Consider the following 22007-nt stretch of genomic DNA (forward strand, 5'->3'; position numbering starts at 1 on the left):
ATGCTCGGAGCAATGTAGAGATATCACAGCCGCTCCAGTCAATGAGCTGGCTTCAGCTGGAGCTCGGCTCAGATGCCTCTATACAAATGCCTGTAGCATGGGGAACAAACAAGAGGAATTAGAGATGTGTGCATGTCAACGGGGGTATGATATAATAGGCATCACAGAAACATGGTGGGATGGCTCCTATGACTGGAGTGTTGGAATGGAAGGTTACAGGCTCTTTAGAAAAGACAGGCCTGGCAGGCGGGGAGGGGGAGTTGCCCTTTATGTTAGGGATAGGCTGGAGAGTATGGAACTCTGTCTGGGGTCAGGTGAGCAGTCCACAGAGAGTTTGTGGGTCAGGGTTAAAGGGAATACAGCTATGGGAGATATTACTGTGGGGATCTGTTACAGACCACCTGATCAAGGAGAACCTGTGGATGAAGCACTCCGTAGACAGATAGGAAAAGCCTCACGCTCACAGGCCCTTGTTCTCATGGGTGACTTCAACCACCCTGACATCTGTTGGAAGGATGGTACGGCCCGGCACAAGCAATCCAGGAGGTTCCTCGATTGTGTAGAAGACAACTTCCTTCTGCAAGTAATAGAGGAGCCGACAAGGAGAGGTGCCATGCTTGACCTTGCGCTCACCAACAGGGAAGGGCTCGTTGGAAATGTGTCTCTCCAGGGCAGCCTTGGATGCAGCAATCATGAGATGCTCGAATTTGAGATCCTCAGGACAGTGAGAAGAGCGTGCAGCAAGCTCACTGCCCTGGATTTCAAAAGAGCAGACTTTGGCCTCTTCAGGAACCTGCTTAGTAAGGTTCCATGGGATACAGCCCTAGAGGGCAGGGGGGCCCAAGACTCTTGGTTGATATTCAAGGATCACCTGCTGCAAGCTCAGGAGTGTTGCATCCCAACCAGAAGGAAGTGCAGCAAGAGGGCCAGGAGACCTCCTTGGATGGATAAGGAGCTCCTGAGGAAAATTCAAATGAAAAAAGAGGCTTATAATAAGTGGAAGCAAGGACAGGTGGCCTGTGAAGAGTACAGGGATGTTGTCCAGGAAGCTAGGGACCAGGTTAGGAAAGCTAAGGCCCAGTTAGAATTAAACTTAGCTAGAGGCATTAAAGTTAACAGGAAGGGATTCTACAGGTATATAGCAAATAAAAAACAGACTAGGGAGAATGTAGGCCCCCTCAGGAAGCTCTCAGGAGAACTGGCTACACAGGATTTGGAGAAGGCTGAGGTTCTGAATGACTTCTTTGCCTCGGTCTTCACTGGCAAAGGCTCTGACCAAACCACCCAAGTCTTGGAAGGCAGATGCAGGGACTGTGAGAATGAAGACCTTGTGGCCACTGTAGAAGAGGAACTGGTTCGAGACCATCTTAAAAATCTGAATGTGCACAAGTCCATGGGTCCTGATGAGATCCATCCGAGGGTCCTGAAGGAGCTGGCAAATGAAGTTGAGAAGACACTGGCCATCATATTTGAGAAATCATGTCAGTCAGGTGAAGTTCCTGATGACTGGAAAAAGGGAAATATAACCCCCATTTTCAAGAAGGGGAAAATGGATGACCCGGGGAATTACAGACCAGTCAGTCTCACCTCTGTGCCTGGCAAAATCTTGGAGCAGATTCTCCTGGAAGGCATGCTAAGGCACAGGAAAAACAACAAGGTGCTTGGTGACAGCCAGCATGGCTTCACTAAGGGGAAATCCTGCCTGACCAATTTGGTGGCCTTCTATGATGGGGCTACAGAACTGATGGACAGGGGTAGAGCAGTTGATGTCATCTGCCTGGACTTGTGTAAAGCGTTTGACACTGTCCACACAACATCCTTGTCTCTAAATTGGAGAGACATCAATTTGATGGAAGGACCACTCGGTGGATAAAGAACTGGCTGGATGGCCATATGCAAAGAGTTGTGGTCAATGGCTCAATGTCCAGCCGGAGACCAGTAACGAGTGGTGTCCCTCAGGGATCAGTGTTGGGACCGGTCTTGTTCAACATCTTTGTCGCTGACATGGACAGTGGGATTGAGTGCGCCCTCAGGGAGTTTACTGATGACACCAAGCTGTATGGTTCAGTTGATACCCTGGAGGGAAGGAATGCCATCCAGAGGGACCTTGACACACTTGTGAGATGGGCTGATGCCAACCTCATAAAGTTTAACCATGCCAAGTGCAAGGTCCTACACCTGGGTCAGAGCAATCCCAGGCACAGCTACAGGTTGGGCAGAGAAGGACTTGGGAGTGTTGGTCAATGAGAAAACGAACATGAGCCGGCAGTGTGCACTTGCCGCCCAGAAAGCCAACCATATCCTGGGCTGCATCAAAAGCAGCATGACCAGCAGGTCGAAGGAGGTGATCTTGCCCCTCTAATCTGCTCTGGTGAGACCTCACTTGGAGTATTGTGTGCAGTTCTGGTGTCCTCAATATAAGAAGGACATGGAACTGTTGGAACAAGTCCAGAGGAGGGCCACGAGGATGATCAGGGGACTGGAGCACCTCCTGTATGAAGACAGGCTGAGGAAGTTGGGGCTGTTCAGCCTGGAGAAGAGAAGGCTGCATGGAGACCTCATAGCAGCCTTCCAGTATCTGAAGGGGGCCTATAGGGATGCTGGAGAGGGACTCTTCATTAGAGACTGCAGTGATAGGACAAGGGGTAACAGGTTAAAACTTAAACGGGAAGTTTAGATTGGATATAAGAAGGAAATTCTTCCCTGTTAGGGTGGTGAGGCGCTGGAATGGGTTGCCCAGGGAGGTTGTGAATGCTCCATCCCTGGCAGCGTTCAAGACCAGGTTGGACGAGGCCTTGGGTGATACGGTTTAGTGTAAGGTGTCCCTGCCCACGGCAGGGGGGTTGGAACTAGAGGATCTTAAGGTCCTTTCCAACCCTAATTATTCTATGATTCTATAAGGTGACAAAACCAGAAAAAAAAAAACAAGATGCCTATTCCAACAGTTTATAAGTTCAATGCCAAAAATTATTAATATGCGCTGTTTCCATACCTTTAGTGCTGTAAAAAGCAGCACTACTTCATTATTTCTGTGCCAAGAGTGTTCTTCTTTTTTGTGTTTATTCAGTCACACTGTTACCTCTTCTTCCTCTTCATGATAATTCCTAATTTCCTGTCTTCTCCTTTAGTAGCTATTCTTTCATACCTCCAAAACTCCAGTCTCTCTGAAGTGATTTTTCTCCAAGAAACACCCAAGCCCCACATTCCACTACCCCTACCCCCTTCCCACCCCCTAGCTTCCAGTTTGACTGCCTTTCCCTGCTACAGTGCTATAACCCAGGAGTTGTTATCATATTAAATCTTAACCATTCTGTGATTCTATGTTGTTCATAACCTCTGCCGGGATATCAACTCTGCAGGTGGTTTCCTTCAGTAGAAAGAGGATTTTGTAACAACATGGGCAAAGACATCTGTCTTTAGTAATTTATTAGCCAGTGTTCACAGATTTCATTCAGTCCTCAACAATCCTGGAATAAAACCTATTTTGACACAAGGTTATATCATATCCCACCAAAAAATGTTGGAACAGCATCTATCTTAACAAATTCTTAGTTATTATCTATGGTTTTGCGGGGTTTATTTCAAAGAAGCATTATTAAAAGCCAAATATAATTTAACAAAAAAACAAAAAAACAAAACCCGAAACCAGTAAAAAAAACACTTCAGGAAGAAAATAGTTTATAAGTATGGCCATTGAGATCACTACAAAAGGCTCTACTGTGCAGCTGCAGAAAGGAGCCAACAAAGTGCCACTGACAGGGTGAACTGAGCTCACAAAGCAGTAGTTTAACTCTTCCCTTGGAAAGATAAGCTAATCTGGAGTCCAGACACATAATTCTTGAATATTTGCATTAAAACATTTGCCATTTTGTTGATGCTGTAGAAGTACTCTTTCACTGTGCCACACTCGAGGTGACACTGAACCTTTGTAGCTGTACTAGCCCAGAAAGGATAATTTTTAAAATTGGGTGACTCTTTCAAACACAAATGCCTTAGAGAAAGGGGACGGAAAAAACAATCCAAATCTGCCTGAAAGGGCTGGAGACCAAATTCAAATCCCCAGAACAGGAGGAAAAGAATGACAGTGCTTGCTCAGTCTTAGAGCCCAAGTGTGCTCACAGACGTCATCTAGATGCCTTGATAGGACAGTCTGAGTCGTCGATCTCTCCAGTATGCCATCTACTTCTTACAAAGTTACCTTCATCATTGTAAATTCAGCATAATAAGGCTGGTATACTCTGGAGCACAATGCATTAGCTTAAACTGAGCTAATGCATCTGAGAAGATGAGTACAAACTTGTATTAGCCTGATCAATCTGTAAATATGACAGACTCTGTAAGAAGTTAACTGAGACACGGGCCCATGTATGGGGGGGCAGGTGCCAGCGACAGAAAGGAAGCCTGGACAGAAAGAGGAGGCAAGTGGTAAGTTCTCCTCACAAATCCATCAGCGCATGCATAACAGCATCTAAATCCCAAGAGAACAGTGATACATGACTCCTCTCACAAGACAGAGATATAATCGTCCGTTTAGTTGCAGATGACAAAGTGGTAAACTACTTTCACAAGAGAATAAAACTTTATTTGAAGCTGTTGTTGGTGAGTAACACCAGTTACCAAAACCAGCCTAAACCAGCAAGTTTTCAGGAAGGATGAAGAAAATGAGGTGGGCACAATACACAGAGGTTTCTTTAGCCCTACGTCTGAAGTAAAGAGAACTTTTACGTAGATACTTTGGAAATCACATACCTGCTTTTGCTATCACATGTCAATTAAAAAAAAAAAAAAATTAAAGCTCTAGGAAACTGTAAGCTTACTTCTATGGAAAGTCTCTTGTGGAAATGGTGGTGTCAGCTGACACCCAGAGTTGAGGGTAGATGTGGACATCTAAAGCAATTGCACATGAGGTTTTGTTTGATCCAGCAGAGCCTATGCCCAAAAAGCCTGCTAAGGCAGAGAGCCAGCACCACTTCTACTTCAGTGAGGAGAGCCTTAAAGGCACAGTGTCCCATCTTGGTACCTTCTAAACGTCAGTTTCATAAGCAGTATCTATCTAAAGGTACTTTACTGGATGCATGTTTGGTTTCTTTCTTATTCTTGATTTGGTTGATGTAGTAGGGAAGCCTGGAATTTCCAAGAACAGAGCAACAGAGTATTTGGCTCATGGAAAGCAGAAAAGAATCAATTCCAGTCTTCAAGACATGTGGCTCCCAGACTGTGCCTCTACTCACAACAGTGCAATCATTCAGGTTCTATTCTTAAAACTGAAACCATGAGATTTCACTCCCTTTGGAAGAATGCCCAATTCCTGCTTATGTACACTGATGGCTTGGCACAGCTCAGGTTGATACGTCTTACATGAAGGTGTCTCCATGAAGTAAAGTTAGAAACAGGCGAGCTGGTCCTTGAACACAAAAGCCTTCCAACAGTCATTTTCCCCTTTCAGCATGCTAAAGAGGACTGAGAGAAAGTATCAAAGAAAGCATTCACCAGTGAAGAGCATGGAACACTTGCCAGTCTGCACTATTTAAACAAAAGAGACCAAACATAAAATGTGAGGAGTAAAGCTCTGACTTGAAACAGGGAGAGTCTCGTCTCAAGCTCTCTAAAATACCCAGTGATTTGGCTGCAAAATGTTTCAATTTTCATTAGAAGTCAGTACTGTGATGAAATCTTACTGTGTACTATATACTTTCCATATGTAGCTAACATCTGATGTAGGATCACACAAAAAACATGTCACAGGTCAGAAATTGCACTGCCTGCATCCTGAGGCAAACAAAGGAAAAAGAAATGTGAGAAAGAAAAAAAGTCCCCCAGTTTTCCTTCTCTCAGCATATTGACAGAAATTAATTTCTATAGGAAGGGAATTGCACTGTTTGCAAAGCAATCCTCTAGGATTTATTGATCTTTAAGAAAAATCTCATTAAGCAGAATAAGGAAAATTTACAACAGGTATGGGAAAACAAAACAATCTCTTGGGATCTTCACCAGGCCGAAACAGGATTAGCTTTGTAGTTTCTGTAATCTTCCTCACAGAAGAATGCTAATTCAGTCTCATTTGCTAGAACAAATAAAAAATAAATATTTAGCACAGCAGTAAATGAATCATCCAGCAGCCAGCTATTTAGAACCTTAGAAAACAACTAAAAAAATTGAATTTTTAGTCAAAGACAATTATAAATCACCACACACTTCACCCCCCTTATTTTTGCAAAAAAGATTCTAGTATTAAAGATGTCATTTAACGATGCTGCAAACCAAATAAAAAAGAAACAAACAAAGAAAAAAAAACACACAATAAACCCAAGAACCTGAATATATAGAAGTACACAAGCCTCGTCAAGATTTGTTTAACACAGCCTTCACAGAATTGTTTGTATAAGCATTCAACAAATTAAGTGACTGCATTTCTAACACCTTCAAATGCTAGAAAAATAATGAAGCGTGATTTTACCTTTCTTTTGTGCATTTTTCTGTTAGGAAAGGGAGAAGGAAACTATTTTTTCTATTAAATTAGCCTGTAGGTATAATAATTTAATACTTAGAGGATCAGTAGAATATTTTACAGATCACTTTACATTCTCCCTCATGACACATCAAAATATGTGTCTGAAGAAGTTAATTTTTTTCCCTGATGATGATTAATTCATGAGGCTTCAACAATATGCAAAGTGAAAGACACAAATTGGCTTCTCCAGCAATACCTTCAAATACCTCTAATTATTCACAGGGGATATGGTAGAGCTAAAGGACCCACAAAGGTTCAGAGCAGTCACAATTCTTTCAACCCAGTAGGTCAAGGACTTCCTCTTCTAAAACAATAAGTCAGCAACATTACTAATTCAGAACAGAGACAAATCTGATGGAAAGCCTTCACAATTATTAAACATGGAATTCTTTAAGGTGCTGAGCCAATAAGTTCCACATTTGTTTTTTAAATTAAACCTGAAGTTAATGAAGTCTGCCTGTCTTGTAAAAAAAGGAAAAAAAGAGCAGAAGGGGTTCAGAATCTCAACTAGAAAACAGACAAGACTGTTTGCAATGAATACTGAACACTTGATTAACATACACCCTGCTTTAAAAAAAAAAAATAAAAATCAGGCAAGCATTAACTTTGCTGGCTAGATAATAACTGTAATAATAATCACTACCACAGAGGCTTTCCCGAGGATACTTATCTAATGTCCTCATAATTTATAACTCTCTAGCCCAACCCTGTAAAGTGCCAAGGGCAATCAACTACAGCTTAGAAAAAAGTGTTCTCTGTGTCTCAGAATTTCCCAGGTTTTCTAACAGCAATTTTCTGCTTTAGTCTAGGAAATCTTGTCCAGACTAGATATTGGAAAAATGTAATATGTCAAGAGAAGATTTCAAATTTTCTTATTGATTTAAATGAAACTGTATAAAATGCAGACTAGAGTAGTATCTGCTATCAGTCGTCATTTCCTTGGTTCCACTCTTTTTCACTTCTTGTTGAAGAAAAGTAAAATCTTCAAGATTTTACTATAAAGAACCCAATCCTAACTTAGCTAATTCTTTTGTCAAGATACACTGGAAAAATACCAAATTCAAAATGGCAAAATGGCACACTGCATTTTACAGAATGAGAGGTTTTCTTTTGTGTTACAAATACCCACTATATACTAATGACTAACTGCTGCTAGTTATTCTGAAAACAGCTTTACATTGTTTTCTGCCCTGAATAAGCCACCGCTTTCTTTGTAGAGAGACACAGAACAAGCTGGTCTACTCTGATTTCCTTTCACTGTAACATTTACTCTGATGTTTTGACATGTTTTTGAAGATCACATCCAACTGTTTCACTGTTGTAGCTACAAACCTAGCTTCAAAGATGGATATATAGACATATATTTATCACTACCTTTTTAAAAGAAGGCAGCTGTAGACAATGTAATTTCTAATTCAACATTTAGTACTGTCATCAGTACTGAACTGCATTGCCTCTTATGCCTTCGGTAGATAAAAATCATGTTTAAATGAATCTTCTGCTAACTAAATTACAAATCTGTAAGACTTGAATGCCAATAATAGTCCTTCCTGAGGAACCTTTTTTATTCTCCCCTCCAGATAAAAAGACCTAGTTTAGTACAGCCAGAGAATAACTATCATTCATATCATAGGAACACCCAAAGACTTCAGGAAAGGTGTATTTAGGCCAGTTGCAGTGCTGCCCAGAATAAAACATTAGAGGGACATCCCAAGTCACTTAAAATCAGAAAGTAAATGGGAGAAAACAAAAGAGCCAAGAAACCTGAGAAAGAAATCCCATTCACTAGCTGGGGAGCAATCAGAGGGCATTGGGAGCAGGACGGAGCTCTCTCTGTGAAACCCCTGCACTTAGAGCACAGGCACTTATGTGTTCCAGCTAGGCAAATCAGATTCAAATGAGTGAATGTCCATATCGAGGTGGAATGGAACTACATCCCTTAAGTACCCTGCTGCCACAAAGTCATTCAGCCACATTTATTAGAAGCCCAAAGGACATCCAGGGACCATCAATTTTATCATGACAGACATGTCTTTACATTATTACCAAAAGACATGCCCTATATGTAGTCCCCTGTCAAAATGTGAGAAATCAGGTCAAGCTTTAAGTCTTTGCTATGTTCAGCACATTCTGTAAATGATACTGCTTGAGTTTTCCTGAGCATTCTGGCTATCAGGCACTGTATGCTTCACATTAAACAAATCTAATCTTATTTCATTATTCCATGCTGGTTCCATTACTTACATTTCTAACCAAAACATCAGCTTAAATGTTACTGATAAGACTAAGCAGACATGGTACTAATAACCTATCTGTCAATCATTTAAAATTACTCTCAGCAGAATTATAAGCGTACCCTCTAAAAATCACAATTTGCATTCTGAACATTTGGAGTGCAGATACCTGCTGCCCTCAGTCCAATGATCTGAATGCACATTATCCCCCCTTCTTCCCTGAATAATTATCAAGTAGTGTAAAGAGCATCAGGAATAGCATTTACTTTTCAGCAGGCTATCCAAACATAATCAGCCAGTTATCAGTTTAATGACAACCACAATGAACAGCACCTTCAGTCAATACAAATGCACTCCTACCTATTCCAGCTGCTTTCAGCGTACTGTCTTCTTTCAAAATCAGTTTGTCATCATCTTCCAAACTCACTACAAGTTCACCAGTCTACAAATCAGAGAACCAGAATACAAAGATAAGAATTTGCTGACTGTCTCTGCCCAGTCTTGTTTGACAGTGCAGAGATCTGCCTGCATTAAAGCATGTAAAAGGGGAAGAACACAGCTAATAATCATACCTTAGACTTGTGTGCTTGGTGAATAATCTTCATTGTATCTGAAAGAAAATACATTTTCCTAAAATAAGGCTTAATAGGCAGGAAATACTGAAAGTTGTACTTGGGGAAAAAGAGACAAAAGGATAAGGTTTGAAATCTTTTATTACTAACAATTTTGTGTATTAAACCTAAAAGAAAACATCTTAATTTCCCAGTGCTGCAGCCACAGTCTTAAACCAGTCAATCCAACATTACACTACCACGTCCTATTGGGTTTCTTTCTGCTGGGTGAATTACAACTAACTAATGACCACCCTAATTGCCAGTCAAAACACACCAATTTAAATGCCAGTTAGGGTGTTTTAACCTAACAGGTTTTACACATGCAACTGGGGCAGGACAAACCACATTTATGCACTGTCAACTACTACAGTTAATTTGATAAGCAGCAAGCGATTAACCTAACCACTTCAGACCTTTCCTTGAAATTTTCCTCCTCATGAAGAAAGCACCCATGGTAGAAATTTTGTTAAGCAAGTCCATTTTCCATGACCATGTACAGCCTCTCCTTAATGCTATACCCTCTTTAATAATATTTACCTCTGATATGTTTGTGCAGTGTGGCACTTTAAGAAATTATGCTATACAAAAAAAAAAAAGAAATATTGCTTTCTTCTGGCCGTGTGGGCAGGGCTTTGTTAACAGAAGGGAAAAACAGGGGAAAATAATGTGGTCACTAAAGCAACCAGCTGAGTGCAAAAATCCAGAGGAAATGGAAGCCAGAAGATGCCCATGTAGTGCTAAACAAAAAAACCCAAGCAAACAAGAACAACTCCAGACAGATTCCAAAGCATCCGTTTGAACAAATTCAGAGTAACACATCAACCCCTTCCCAGCAATGAAGCAAAAACCTGTTCTGCTTGCCTGTGCATTTGCTGTTCTAGTTTGTTAGCTCTGTTTCTAGTTTTTGTTCATTAAGTGAACACTATGTGTTGAAATACTCTGTTAAGAAAAGGATTTAAGAAAGTTAAATATAGGCTTAAACAAATTTCAAACTATCGAGAGCTAGTGTTCAGATGTTCAGAACAACAGAGATCACATTCCCAATTCAGAACTTTGCTTCCATACCACTCCAGCCCATTTTTAGTATTCTATTTAAAACATTAAACAAGGTAAAGATGACTCTGTATTCCCACTGCAGAGGTCACTGAGAAGGCAGGCTTAGCATAGAATCATAGAATAATTAGGGTTGGAAAGGACCTTAAGATCATCAAGTTCCAATGCCCCTGCCATGGGCAGGGACACCTCACACTAAACCATGTCACCCAAGGCTTTGTCCAACCTGGCATAATAATTGCAGTATTAGAAGCAAGACATACATTAAATAGCAGTTATCAGAATCCATGTTGCATAGAAGCACTGCAAAAATACCAAGCAATCACAGAAACAAAATACTGCAATCATGAAACCCTTCTACCACAGTAAATACAATCCAGCCTTTGCCCGTTAGTTTTAAGCTTCTTCACTTACTTTGTCACATTCCCTTTAATCTTTGCCCAGTCATTCTCTGAACTATTTTCTCAATTTTACTTGTTCACAAATGCAGCAGTTTACCATGCCTTCATCTGAGCTACTAAATGGCTTTTGTAACTGTTACAGAGATGAAGCTGCAGTCTCTTCTCATCCTAGCTAAAGCCATGTCCTCCAAACAGCCTTTGCTATTTCATCCCCATTTAGTTCCATTCAGTCATATTCCCAAATTTTTATCATTCCTTTTCTCGTAATAGACCTTCCATGACAACTGATTAAGAAATAGTTCACAGAATCAGATTTAGAAAGCTATCTATCATATTGATCCACATTCACAGAAGGAAAAAAAAAAAAAAAGAGAAGCAGCCTATAAGACAAGTTGACACCCAGGCTGCCACCATCAGGGAAAAGATGGCAATGACAGGGTAGGAAGATGAGAAGATAGACTAAGAAGAGTTTGACCAAGGACAAGAACGATGTGTGTAAAGAAATTAAGAGAAATGTAAGTCATAAGCTTTGAGATGTAAGTTAGAGCACCAAATGAGGAGGAAAAATGCAATGGTATTTGTCCTGGGTTCAGCAGTAGCAGTCATTTTTCCCCTTCTTGGTAGCTGGTGCAGTGCAGTGTTTTGACTTTCAGCTCGGGAACAGAGCTGATAACAAGGATGTTTTGGTTTGGCCAAGGACTTTGTGAGCCTCATGCTCTGCCAGGGAGGAGGGGGAGCCAGGAGGAAGCAGAGACAGGACACCTGACCCAAACTGACCAAAGAGGTATTCCATACCACAGCACGTCATGCCCAGGATGTAACTGGGAGTTAGCCAGAAGGGCTGGGAGACTGCAGGGTTGGAGGAGGTATCGGTCAGAGCTTGGTCGGGCTGGGGGGGGCGAGTTATCGGTCGGCTGGTGGTGAGATGATGTATTCTCTTCCCTTGTTATTTCCTGTATCATTATTATCATTGGTGGTAGCAGTAGTGATCTGTGTTATACCTTAGTTACTAAACTGTTCTTATCTCAACCCGTGGGAGTTGCATTCTTTTCGATTTTCCTCTCCGTCCCTCCGAGAGCAGGGGGAGGGCAAGAAAAGGGGGGGGAAGTGAGTGAACGAGTTGCCTGACTGGGTTTAAACCACGACAGTATTACACATGATGCTGAATTCTGGAGAGAAGGAAGCTTAAACAGATAAAGTGAGACATAGCCAGGTCCAACTGAGATTTCTGCCACTGCCAAAGTGGAAAGAAAAATCTGACTCTCACTAGCACAATTCATGCAGAAGTCTCACTGCCCTTTCATCACCAAAACACAAGATGGACTGTAGACAACAAAAGAGATGGCAAAGACATGAACCTGGATGATGCACAGACTGAAGGAAAGGTGAGGAATTTGGCTGTGATTTTTCCCATGTGTAAATCTCCACACAGCTAGCACTGTCACAGTAAAAGTAGGCCTGCACTAACTGGTGTAACAGGTTTTAAAGTTCTGCAGTGTTTTTCACACACATTAGTCCTACACCTGCAATCAGGTGGTAAGCCACAACATATGCCTTGGGAAAAACTAAACAGATGCTCTAAGTGATGAAAGAACTGATACAACTGATAGTTGCAGTTCTTAGATAGGACGCCCTCATTTAGCCAAAGCCACAGATACTAGAGGGAGGAAGGGTACCTCCAAGTTCAAACTTACAGTTACCTAGATTTATATTTTAATAACTTAATATATTAAAAATAATAGTAACGTTCAAATCCTTGCCACTGATATATTATGGATCTTCTAACTCTTTATCTGCCTTCATTTTGCACTGTTTCATCATCAGCAAGAACACAGAATGAAATGCTTGGCTTTTCTTGATTTTGCTTTTTTTTTTTTTTAAAGGCAAATAGAGTCTATTACCATTCACATGTATTAAGTAGGTTCCTCATTCAATTCTTTGAATCACTGTAGAGGAATGAGTTTGTCAACTCCAAGAACATGGAAGATGAAGGATCACTTGCAGCAAAACTCCAAGGGAATTTTTAGAATTGCCAAGTTTAGGAAAAGATAAGTTACTGACATCCAAATTAACAAACTCCCAGAAAGGCAGTAATTTAATCTATTTTGAAAGTATATTCTGTCCCAAACAGATGAATTGCTTATGTTCATGCCAGTCTTCACAGACAGCAAATATACACACAGCTTTATATTAGAGGATAATGACAGCCTAAATTTCACACCAAGCTATTTCATTCCATCAGCTTGTACTTGTATTTGTATTTAAAAAGCTTTCATATCTACCCTGAGCACAGTTCCCCTGCTTCTCCTAAATTGTGTAAACTATTTAAGTATACAAGTCCTAAGCATTTTCTATTTACTGTCTTCAGTTCCTGCTTCACTATCCTTTCTGACTTCACAATTAGTAGAGACTGAAATATGTAAGCACATGAAGGACTACAATTTCAAAGCACCCGAGATCACAAGTTGCTTGCTAGAGTAAAAACAGAGTTAAAAGGCACTTATACATGTAATTTAAAAGTAATACCAATACCCATTGGTATCAATTAGCAAATAATATATAACATGTAGCCTAATTAAAAGATTAATATAGAACTTCAAAATAATGGTGAAGTTTTGTAGACATGATCCCAGTGGCATACTCCCAGCTACAAGAGCTGGACAGAGTTGCAAACATAGGCAGGCACTACCACTGACATGAGTATTCTACAGCAGTTATCCTTTAAATTCTATAAAAAATGGTATAAAATGTTACATCTGCATTTTACAGAAATTAAAACAAAGAGGGAGAGAAACAACACCTACCATACTTGTAATTTTTAAAAGGAGGAGGAAGACCTGTTCTTGAAGACACATCTGTTAAAATAAAAACACAAAGTTAATACAAAGATGTCTTTTTTTATTTCCAACATTTTATTTTCCATTATTGTGCAATGTATGCATCCTGGACATCTTTTACATCAAAATAAATCTGCAATACATAAGACTTGTTTGAGAATCAAATACTAAAACAAAACTTTTGGCTCAGATTCTATAGTAACTCCATATCTGATTAACTTCACTTAAACACAAAGTCCCTCTAAACAAAACAGCCCATGAGGACAGTGAGTCGATGCAATTAGGACATCATCACAGGAGTCTAATCCTTCAGAAATCTGCCAGGAACATCCTGTTAATGGTTTGCACAGCATCTCTCTTTACCTTATAGGAACTGCTGACAACTGTCATTCATAACTTAATTGTTCAGTAAACACAGCCATTTGAAACAGCTAGGAAAAGAAAGCCAAACTGTAGAAAATTAACCCTCTAGCCACATGCAGGACACAGACCATAAGCAACTGTGAGAACACCAACTTCTTTCCCAGTGCCACGGTTCCCAGCGACACCCAGGGATTCAACCAGGGCCTTGGAAGGTCTAGCCAGCCATGGGGTGCTTGGCAACAAGGTGGCTGAAACTGTAATTACACCAGTAGTTTAACAATTTATCTCAAACTCTCCCTTCAAAACAGATTATAGTAAAGGAAAGAACATATCTTTTGGAACAGGAACAGCATTATCCATCTGTGGAATGAGGTTCCAAAAAGTCTTGTTCAAGACACCAGCTTTGTCTCAAATAACAGTGAATTGCAGTTCTGCACACATCAAAAGCAAGTTTCTTAGCATTGTTTTTTATTTTCTTATTCATAACAACAGCGGTACCATATGTTCTGGAAATGTTTCTAAAAGCATCCTAGGATCTTGCCATGCCTATCCCTGTCTAGAAGTACAGAAGCGGCTAAAAACACAATACAGACATGGAGCCCAAGACAATGTCCTAGGAGTTGCTCGGATGTTATCAGCTATAATAATTCAAGACTTGTTTAATCTGACTTCATGCAAAAAATCCAATTATGTTATTTTGCACCTTTTGAATGTCTCCATTTAGGTGGGTAGAAATACACCTGCAAGACTAGGGCAACACCCTACCTACTGAATCACTACATGGGCTAGTCTACATTAATCTTTAGATACACTCTCACATTCAACAAGGCTTCTAAAACATAAAGCCCACTAATGAGTAAATCTACACCACAAAGCCCAAGACAGAAACAGAAACTTAGAAGCAAACATGCGTAGTGAGACTTCACGGTGTCAAAAACAACTTTTCAAGATCCTATCTTCTCACAAATAGCAAACAGACTTGCATTCCCACATTCCACATATTGGTGTACTTCCTATGGATCAAGACTCTCTATTAATTTACTCCTGTTAATTTATGAATAGCTGCTTGACAGCATTACTCAAGGAGCCTGAGGCACTGAGCCGAATGCAGCAATGTCCTCCTCTCTTTCTGACTAAGCGTGGGGATTTGGGCAGGAAGAGCAGTCTATCCAAATTTAGGCATGGCACACTGACCATGGAAGCTGTTATTAACTCCAGACTTCTCATCCAAGAGAAGAAAGCACACAAATCTGGCATCTCTACTAATGCTGCAGAATTCCCATTCATTTGCTCCCCTCCACTTTCTTGTGCAGAGACAGCAACACATAGGACTGAAACGAACTGCCTTGGGACTGAACTGCCCCTTACCATTCCGCACAAAACTAATGAACTGCTTTACTGTCTGATCCAAGTTGACTCCATGATACACCACAGGTCTGAAATTCCGGTGTTCAAAAGAACGAACAAGACGAACTGTGATGGTTGAGCTTTCTGCTGACATGAGAATTAATTCTGAATAACCTGGAAAACATCAAAGAGAGGAATTATTGACCTTCCTCTGTGTATGACCACAGCTAGAAAACAAGGTGCAGGTGGGCCTCATGCAAAGATTAAAACATGGCAAGAAATTCAATAGCTTTATGCCTTTCAGGACATCACTTCTATTATTTCTACAGAAGCAGTAACAGGCTCTCAAAACAAACAGGGTTACCTAGGATATTACTGATACTGCACACCAAATAGCCCTGTATTTGTAGCTGTGCTGTGTAATATAGCACCAGACTTCCGATTAAACACACAAAAACCTTACAGTTAAATGCAAGTATGTAGTTCGGTGTTTAAGTGACTGAAGACTCTGCTGGGCAAGTAACTTTGTGCTATAAAAGAATGTACTAACATGAACAGAACCAAAACCTTTTTAATATACTTATGTTGTAGAGAACATAATACCTTGAAAAATGCCTAAGCTCTTACACAATGCTCATTTTAATTTCCCTACAGGAAGTGGAAAAGCCTCCCCCATGTACACATGCAAATAACTCTCATATACTACTACATAGTTAAGGGATTTCATTTCATTTATAATAGTAGTTCTCTAGAATGGCTCTACAGGGCTTACACTACTTCAACAAAGCACAGAATCTGTAACAGAATCCCCTTATCAACCCAAACCCCTCTTCAAACAAGCCAATGTGTGGCTCCGTTGGGCTCTCTCTCTCTGCAGGAAAACAAGCTGTTTCTCATCTCTACAATCTTTTCTATTTTTGGTGCTTGGTATCCCTTAACAACCTCACTTTCTGGTCACAAGCTAAACTGCCAGGGCCGCTGCAGCAACTAGCAAGGACTGCAGACTTAAGTGCTGCAATATCAGCCAGGGGTACAGCACAACCTCTGCATCGCTTATCCCTTAGCAGCCACTTCAGTCACCATTTCCAGTCCTGCAAGGGATTCTCTTACCTATCGATCCCTCTATGTTCTTTTTGTGTGTGTCTTTCTCTCCTCACCCCACCCTTGTTGTGCGAGGGGAGATTATTTAAGCTCCACACCATCATACAGATATCCAAGTACCTTCCAGTCTGTGCTGTATTTATCCTAGCTGTATCATGACAAAGCAAACCGGCAATACTTTCTTTAAATACTTTCTGCACTGTGGGGACACAGACCTTCTACATCACAGGGCAACTTGCTTTTACATCCCCTTGGTTAATAATTCCCCAAGGTCCAACTCCATTTTCATTGTAAATAAACTGTGATAAATAAATGACACCAATAAAGAGAAGATGGCTTACACCTGAAAATAACTAGATTAATATTAAACACCAAAGATCGGTATTTTCTTGATGCTATTCTACAAGGGCGTGAGATGTATCAGCGTAAAGGGGACAGCATGCAATTCACTTTCTCCTGAACAGCATTCAAGATCGTTGCAGGAATACAGATTTGGGAGCACAGACAACTGGAAATCGCTGATTATCACATTTACTGTACAGACCCCACAGATAGATCCGATTTAGGGCTGCGACGAAGCACTAGCCTGCGCCTCCCCAGGGCAGACCCTCCTTGGGACACCGACGGCCGATACCTCTTGAGAAGAGACACCTCCCCCGGCCTGCCCCGCTCCTGCCCTCCGTTAGCGGCACCAGGACCGCGGCGGAACCCTGTTCACACCAGCACACCTACTCAAGGCCAAGCACCGGGCCCTCGGCCCTCACAACAAAAGATCCCGCCCGAAACTCTCGCCAGCATCCCGCAGCCTTACTACCGACTTCTCGCCAGCACTTCCGGGTCCCTTTTCTCACCCCACTTCATACAGTCCCACCAATCACATCCTTACAGAACCACCCACCGCGCAGCGGGATTGGCTGCTAGGCACCCCGCCCCCGCCCCCGCCCCCGCCCCCGCCCCCGTCCCCGTCCCCGTCCCCGTCCCCGTCCCCGCCCCCGTCCCCGCCGCAGAACTGCAGTGATCCTCTCCCTCCCTCCAAAGCCCAGCCTTTGAGCAGCACCTCGGTCCACCACCCGCGCCGCCTCTGCATTGGCCCTTTGCCTGCCTTCTCCCCGCCTCCGCCGAGCTTCGATTGGCTCCTTACTTGCCGTGGCGCTAGGATTGGCCAGCGGGCGCTCTGGCGAGGGGTGAGGCGGCCGAGCGGCAGGGGTGGAGCGCCTGGACGGGGCGGGGTGTCGGGCGTGTGGTGGACTTGTCGCTATGTCTGAGGTACGGTGCTGGGTCGGTGGGGAATGAGGGGCTGTGGTGGGTGCCTCCTTTCCCCCTAAGTGTGGTGGCAGCTGCAGCCTGCGGGTGCTCACCCTAGCCTCTCCCGGGGGCCTTTTCCCTCTCCAGGCTGCGTTTCAGAAGGCTGCCGAGGAGGTGAAGCAGCTCAAGTCCCAGCCCACGGACCAGGAGATGCTCGACGTCTACAGCCTCTATAAACAGGCTACGGTGGGCGACGTGAACACGGGTAGGTACCGGTTCTGTCCCCTACCGGGCAGGGTAATGGTGGCGGCGGTTGGGCAGCGCTGCTCCGCGACCCTTTTGGGCTCTGCGCCTGTGCTTGGGGCCCTGGCTGGCGGGGGAGAGGCCGCTGCAGTCGGGGCCGAGCTGGAGGCACTCTGGGAGGCAAAACCTCTCCCCTGTTGCGTGTCTCGCTTCCTGCAGTCCTACGGGTTAGCCAAAATGACTCCGTACCGACTTGGCATAGATTTATATGCAGGCAGGCATAAGTTGACCCGATAAGGGTTTGTGCAACTTGTGGATTTTAGATTAACCCAGCTGCGGTCTTCTAAATCGTACAGCAACAGTCTGAGAATCGTTTCTGTTATTAGTTTTGTATGAATATTAGGTTTGGGACTTCAGGAGTCCTCTATCATCAAGTAGCTGCCTAGGTTAAGGAATGCTCCCTGAATACAAACTGTTAGCAGTTAAACAGGCGTAAACAGCGAAGCAAACTATGTAAGTGCAGAACTGCTGTATGGGTTGGAGGGGGGCAGTTTGTTTAAACTGGATTGGCTGCTAAAAATAGTATTGGAAAGCCAAAACAGAAGGACCGGAGAAAGTTTTTATAGTAGCTGCAATTAAATATCATCTCTTGGAAAAATTGTAGCAGAAATATCCCTGCAGGTGTCTGTACAAAATTTCTCCTGCTACTTCTGTTACTACACTTCTGCCAGCAGCAGCTCAGCCTAGGAATAGTATTTAGAATAAAGTCTGTCTCTATTGACCTTGTGTAACGCTTGAGTGACTTGAATTAGAAAGGGGAAAAGGTCATTTGTTTGGAGTGCTGGCCTCCTGACCCAGTTGCTGGTGAAATTTATTGTGTGTTGCTTGGATTAAAAGCTGGCAATGAAGTGTATGGGACCTTGCAGTCTCTTTCCCAAGATGGGCAACATGGACCTTGGTTTTAAGATATGATCCTTTTGGTGTGGCTGGACCTTGGCATTATTAATGTTTTTCAAGGTGAAATGGTGCTCTGGAGCTGTTAATATACCAACGTTTCTATAATTTGCTGCATTCTTGTGTAGCAGTGGATAACATGAATTGCTGGAAAATCAGTCTGTGTAAGAGTAAGCTAATAGGCTTCCTGCTGCAGAGAAGCAAAGCTGCCAATTAGCTTCTCAGGTCATATTGCCAAGGGTATTTTTGTGGCTAATGTCCAGTTCCATTTGTTAAGCTTAAGAATTGTCTTTAAGGAATCACTCAGGAAGGGAGAACCGAGCAGGGACTTTACATGAAGGTAGTTAAAGTTCAAAGCTGGCACCCCTAAATGACAGAACAAAATAAGACCTATATGTTAGACCCATAACATTAGCTGGATGATAATGGGTTCTAAGCTGTATGCTACTAGCTTTTGTTTTCATGTATCTGTGTAAGAGACCTTAGGGCATTTCTGCTTTACTGTGGAGCTGATGTTCTTTAATTGGATAGCTGTCACACAATAGCAGTCTCTTCAGAAAGTAGAATAAAACCAAATCACACCACTGCTGCTGTTTTAAGGCAACTGGAGAATATCTCAGTTGCCACCAATAGCGTTACAACAAGCTCTCTTGAGGTGATCTCCTGACCACAGGTTAGTAAGTAATAGCTGCAAAGACCAATTGTTTTATTTTATCTTAGTTAAGAGCTAAATAGCCTTCAGGAAAGGAGTGGGTACTACACTACAGTAGTAGTATAGTACCTATTACAGTACCTACGCCCAGACCACACAAACTAATTCTTATCTATTGCTTCTCTTCTCTCTTTCAGACCGCCCTGGCATGCTGGACTTCAAAGGCAAAGCAAAGTGGGATGCCTGGAATGCATTAAAAGGTAAGTGTCTACTTAAAAAATGAAAAATAAGTAAATAAAGTCACAGGCAAACTAATCAGAAAAGGTGTATGTGGTTCAGCAAGAAATAAAATAGCATTGCCTTATAAGACAAGAGTTCTGGAACTTCAGAATGCTGTGGTAATAAACTCTTTTGACTACTTCTATGAAGCAGGAGTAATCCTGAAAAATGTAGCCTGTGTGAAAGGGAATTAAGGTGCAAAATGCCCAGCTGGCCCAAGATGTTACACAAAGGAGAACTGCCACAGCAGCAGAAAACCAAATTGTTTTCCAAGTCCCAGCCTAGTACCCCAGAGACCAAGCTATCCACCCAGTTGTTTCTTTTAAAGCTTTCCTAACAGGGGGTTGCAGCTGTGCTCTCCTGTAAATGAGGAGCCAAACAAGTGATCTTATGTATGAAAATGGGATTTTTCTGGTGTTTTAAGGACTACATCGAAATGCAGCCAAAGCTGACTGAATAGCTGTCCTGTAATAATTTTGAATGGAGTTAATAAGACTAAACACTGTTACTGTCTGTACAAATATAACTTTGCTTTGAAACTATTTCTTCATGACTGCTGAATACATTTGTTTAAAACTCTAATACTAGATTTGCAGTGAAGTGACCTTCTTGGCTCCTTTGTACTCTGGTAGCATGTGGTTACGTGCTGTAGCAAGGGGTTTGCATGTAAAGGTATCTGACTGCTCCTGTCTTTTGTCCTTCAGGAATGTCCAAAGAAGATGCAATGAAAGCTTACATAGCAAAAGTGGAAGAGCTAAAGGGCAAATATGGCATCTGAGGACTGGATATAGCAACAACTTGAACACCTGAAACATGCCTTATTTCTAATACTGTGGAAAAATGCTTTCTGAGAATGACAAATAATTTTAAATACCTAGTATATTGTAGTCGGTTACACTCATGCCTGTAGTTCAGGGGAAGTTATGTAACCACCTAATGTACTGACACGGTATAAATTCCTTCTGGGAACAAAATCTGGAACTCATTAAAGTGCATTTGGTACTTTAGCGGTTGTGATGGTCATCCCTCAATTGCCATGTTGCAGCTGCCGAAGGCCCTTTGCAAGGCGCAAGGCAGCCTCTCCAGTCGTTGTGCCACTAGAGGGGGCTCAGTAATCTGTTTCGTGTAACGCACAGCATCCAGACCAATCCGGTGATGCCTGATCCTGCTTTGGCTCGTTTCTCGCGTAGATGAGTGGTGACTCGCAAAACTTGGAGCACCACGAAGATTATCGTGAAAAGGCTAGGTCTAGTGCTGTGTGTACTAAAACAAGACGCTTGATATTGGTTGCCTGGGATTTTCAGAGATTCACTCAACAATTGCCAAAAAATCTTTCATAAATGCTTCTTAGAGGTATTATTTCCCAACAACATTAGGCTTCTGCAGAGAAGGCAAACACTGCAGCTGGACACAAAACCTTTGTAAAAGAAAAGGCTCTGCAGACAGCAGTGTCGATGCCCTTGATACTTTGCTGCTGTAGACAGAGAGTACTGGTGCTGCCATATAATGAGGCTACAGTGAGGAGCGAATCAGCTGTATATAAGCTGGTTTAACACTAGCAAGGCTGTTCAAACAGGAAGTCTTACAGTCGCCATCAGCAAGTTTTACTACAAAGCCTGCAGTTGTGACCACCTCTAGTAGGCGTTTACCTGTTTTGGTCTTCCTTGTATAGTCTCTTGGAGCTGCTGATGCAGAAAAGGGAGACTGCTTTTAGTGATGTTGAACTGTTCCAGAATAGAGCATATGAAAATCAAGTCCCAGATTTTCACAGGAATAATGTGTTCTAATTCCAGCTGTACTGGTTAACCTCTGAACAAGTGAGGGCTTCAGATAAGCACTTGATTTATAGAAATACATAGGGATGAAACCTGTTGTTACATATCTGTTTAGGTAAATACATAGTTCTGTCCTAGGTTACACAGGATTTGCTGTGTGTAGTATCTAACTTGTACTTTCTTATGCCACTGGTAAGAAATGGAGAGATAACTTCTCACATGCTTTCAAAATTATAAATCCATCCCTTTGCTACTTTTAATGGGAAATGCTCTTGGAGCTACTTGCTCATCCTTAAAAATTTGTTACAATAAAGAAGGGTTTGTTCCCTGTTCTCGTAAGGAGAAAGCTGGTTTATTCTTGTTCTTCTGGGTAAGGTAAGTATTTGGGGGATTTTTCC

The 22007-nt window shown here is 42.1% G+C and overlaps 2 protein-coding genes across 8 annotated transcripts; one reads left to right on the plus strand and one right to left on the minus strand.

Annotated features, from left to right (window-relative positions):
• Nucleotides 1–5878: 5878 nt before the first annotated feature.
• Nucleotides 5879–17382, minus strand: CUNH2orf76 (chromosome unknown C2orf76 homolog). Of its 7 annotated transcripts, none has more exons than XM_062606718.1 (7): nt 17276–17292; nt 16677–16760; nt 15382–15534; nt 13618–13668; nt 9318–9355; nt 9106–9187; nt 5879–6064 (listed from the first exon to the last, which is right to left on the minus strand). In XM_062606718.1, exons 3-7 carry the CDS (start codon nt 15512–15514, stop codon nt 5988–5990), a joined length of 381 nt encoding a protein of 126 aa, XP_062462702.1. In that variant the 5' UTR covers nt 15515–15534; nt 16677–16760; nt 17276–17292; the 3' UTR covers nt 5879–5987. The 7 variants fall into 7 exon arrangements, with proteins under 7 accessions (XP_062462702.1, XP_062462738.1, XP_062462712.1 ...); XM_062606774.1 differs by lacking the exon at nt 5879–6064 and adding an exon at nt 6172–7974 and having other exon boundaries at nt 17276–17295; XM_062606754.1 differs by lacking the exons at nt 16677–16760; nt 17276–17292 and adding an exon at nt 17360–17382.
• A 214-nt stretch (nt 17383–17596) lies between these two features.
• DBI (diazepam binding inhibitor, acyl-CoA binding protein) lies at nt 17597–20841 on the plus strand. Its single transcript, XM_062606445.1, has 4 exons — nt 17597–17727; nt 17854–17971; nt 19753–19815; nt 20539–20841. Exons 1-4 carry the CDS (start codon nt 17719–17721, stop codon nt 20610–20612), a joined length of 264 nt encoding a protein of 87 aa, XP_062462429.1. The 5' UTR covers nt 17597–17718; the 3' UTR covers nt 20613–20841.
• Nucleotides 20842–22007: the final 1166 nt, after the last annotated feature.

Source organism: Pezoporus occidentalis, unplaced genomic scaffold, assembly GCF_034315485.1.
Source record: "Pezoporus occidentalis ecotype Australia unplaced genomic scaffold, CSIRO_AGI_Poc_V1 ctg12, whole genome shotgun sequence".
Taxonomy (NCBI): Eukaryota; Metazoa; Chordata; class Aves; order Psittaciformes; family Psittacidae; genus Pezoporus; species Pezoporus occidentalis.

Coding starts and splice junctions, on each gene's coding strand:
- CUNH2orf76 (XM_062606754.1), bottom strand. CDS start 15,514: ATGTCAGCAGAAAGCTCAACCATCACAGTTCGTCTTGTTCGTTCTTTT. Junction 9,356..13,617: donor TTTTAAAAATTACAAGTATG/GTAGGTGTTGTT, acceptor ATTTTCTTTCAG/ATACAATGAAGATTATTCAC. Junction 6,065..9,105: donor GCTGAAAGCAGCTGGAATAG/GTAGGAGTGCAT, acceptor TATTTGTTCTAG/CAAATGAGACTGAATTAGCA.
- DBI (XM_062606445.1), top strand. Junction 17,972..19,752: donor GGTGGGCGACGTGAACACGG/GTAGGTACCGGT, acceptor TCTCTCTTTCAG/ACCGCCCTGGCATGCTGGAC. Junction 19,816..20,538: donor TGCCTGGAATGCATTAAAAG/GTAAGTGTCTAC, acceptor TTTGTCCTTCAG/GAATGTCCAAAGAAGATGCA.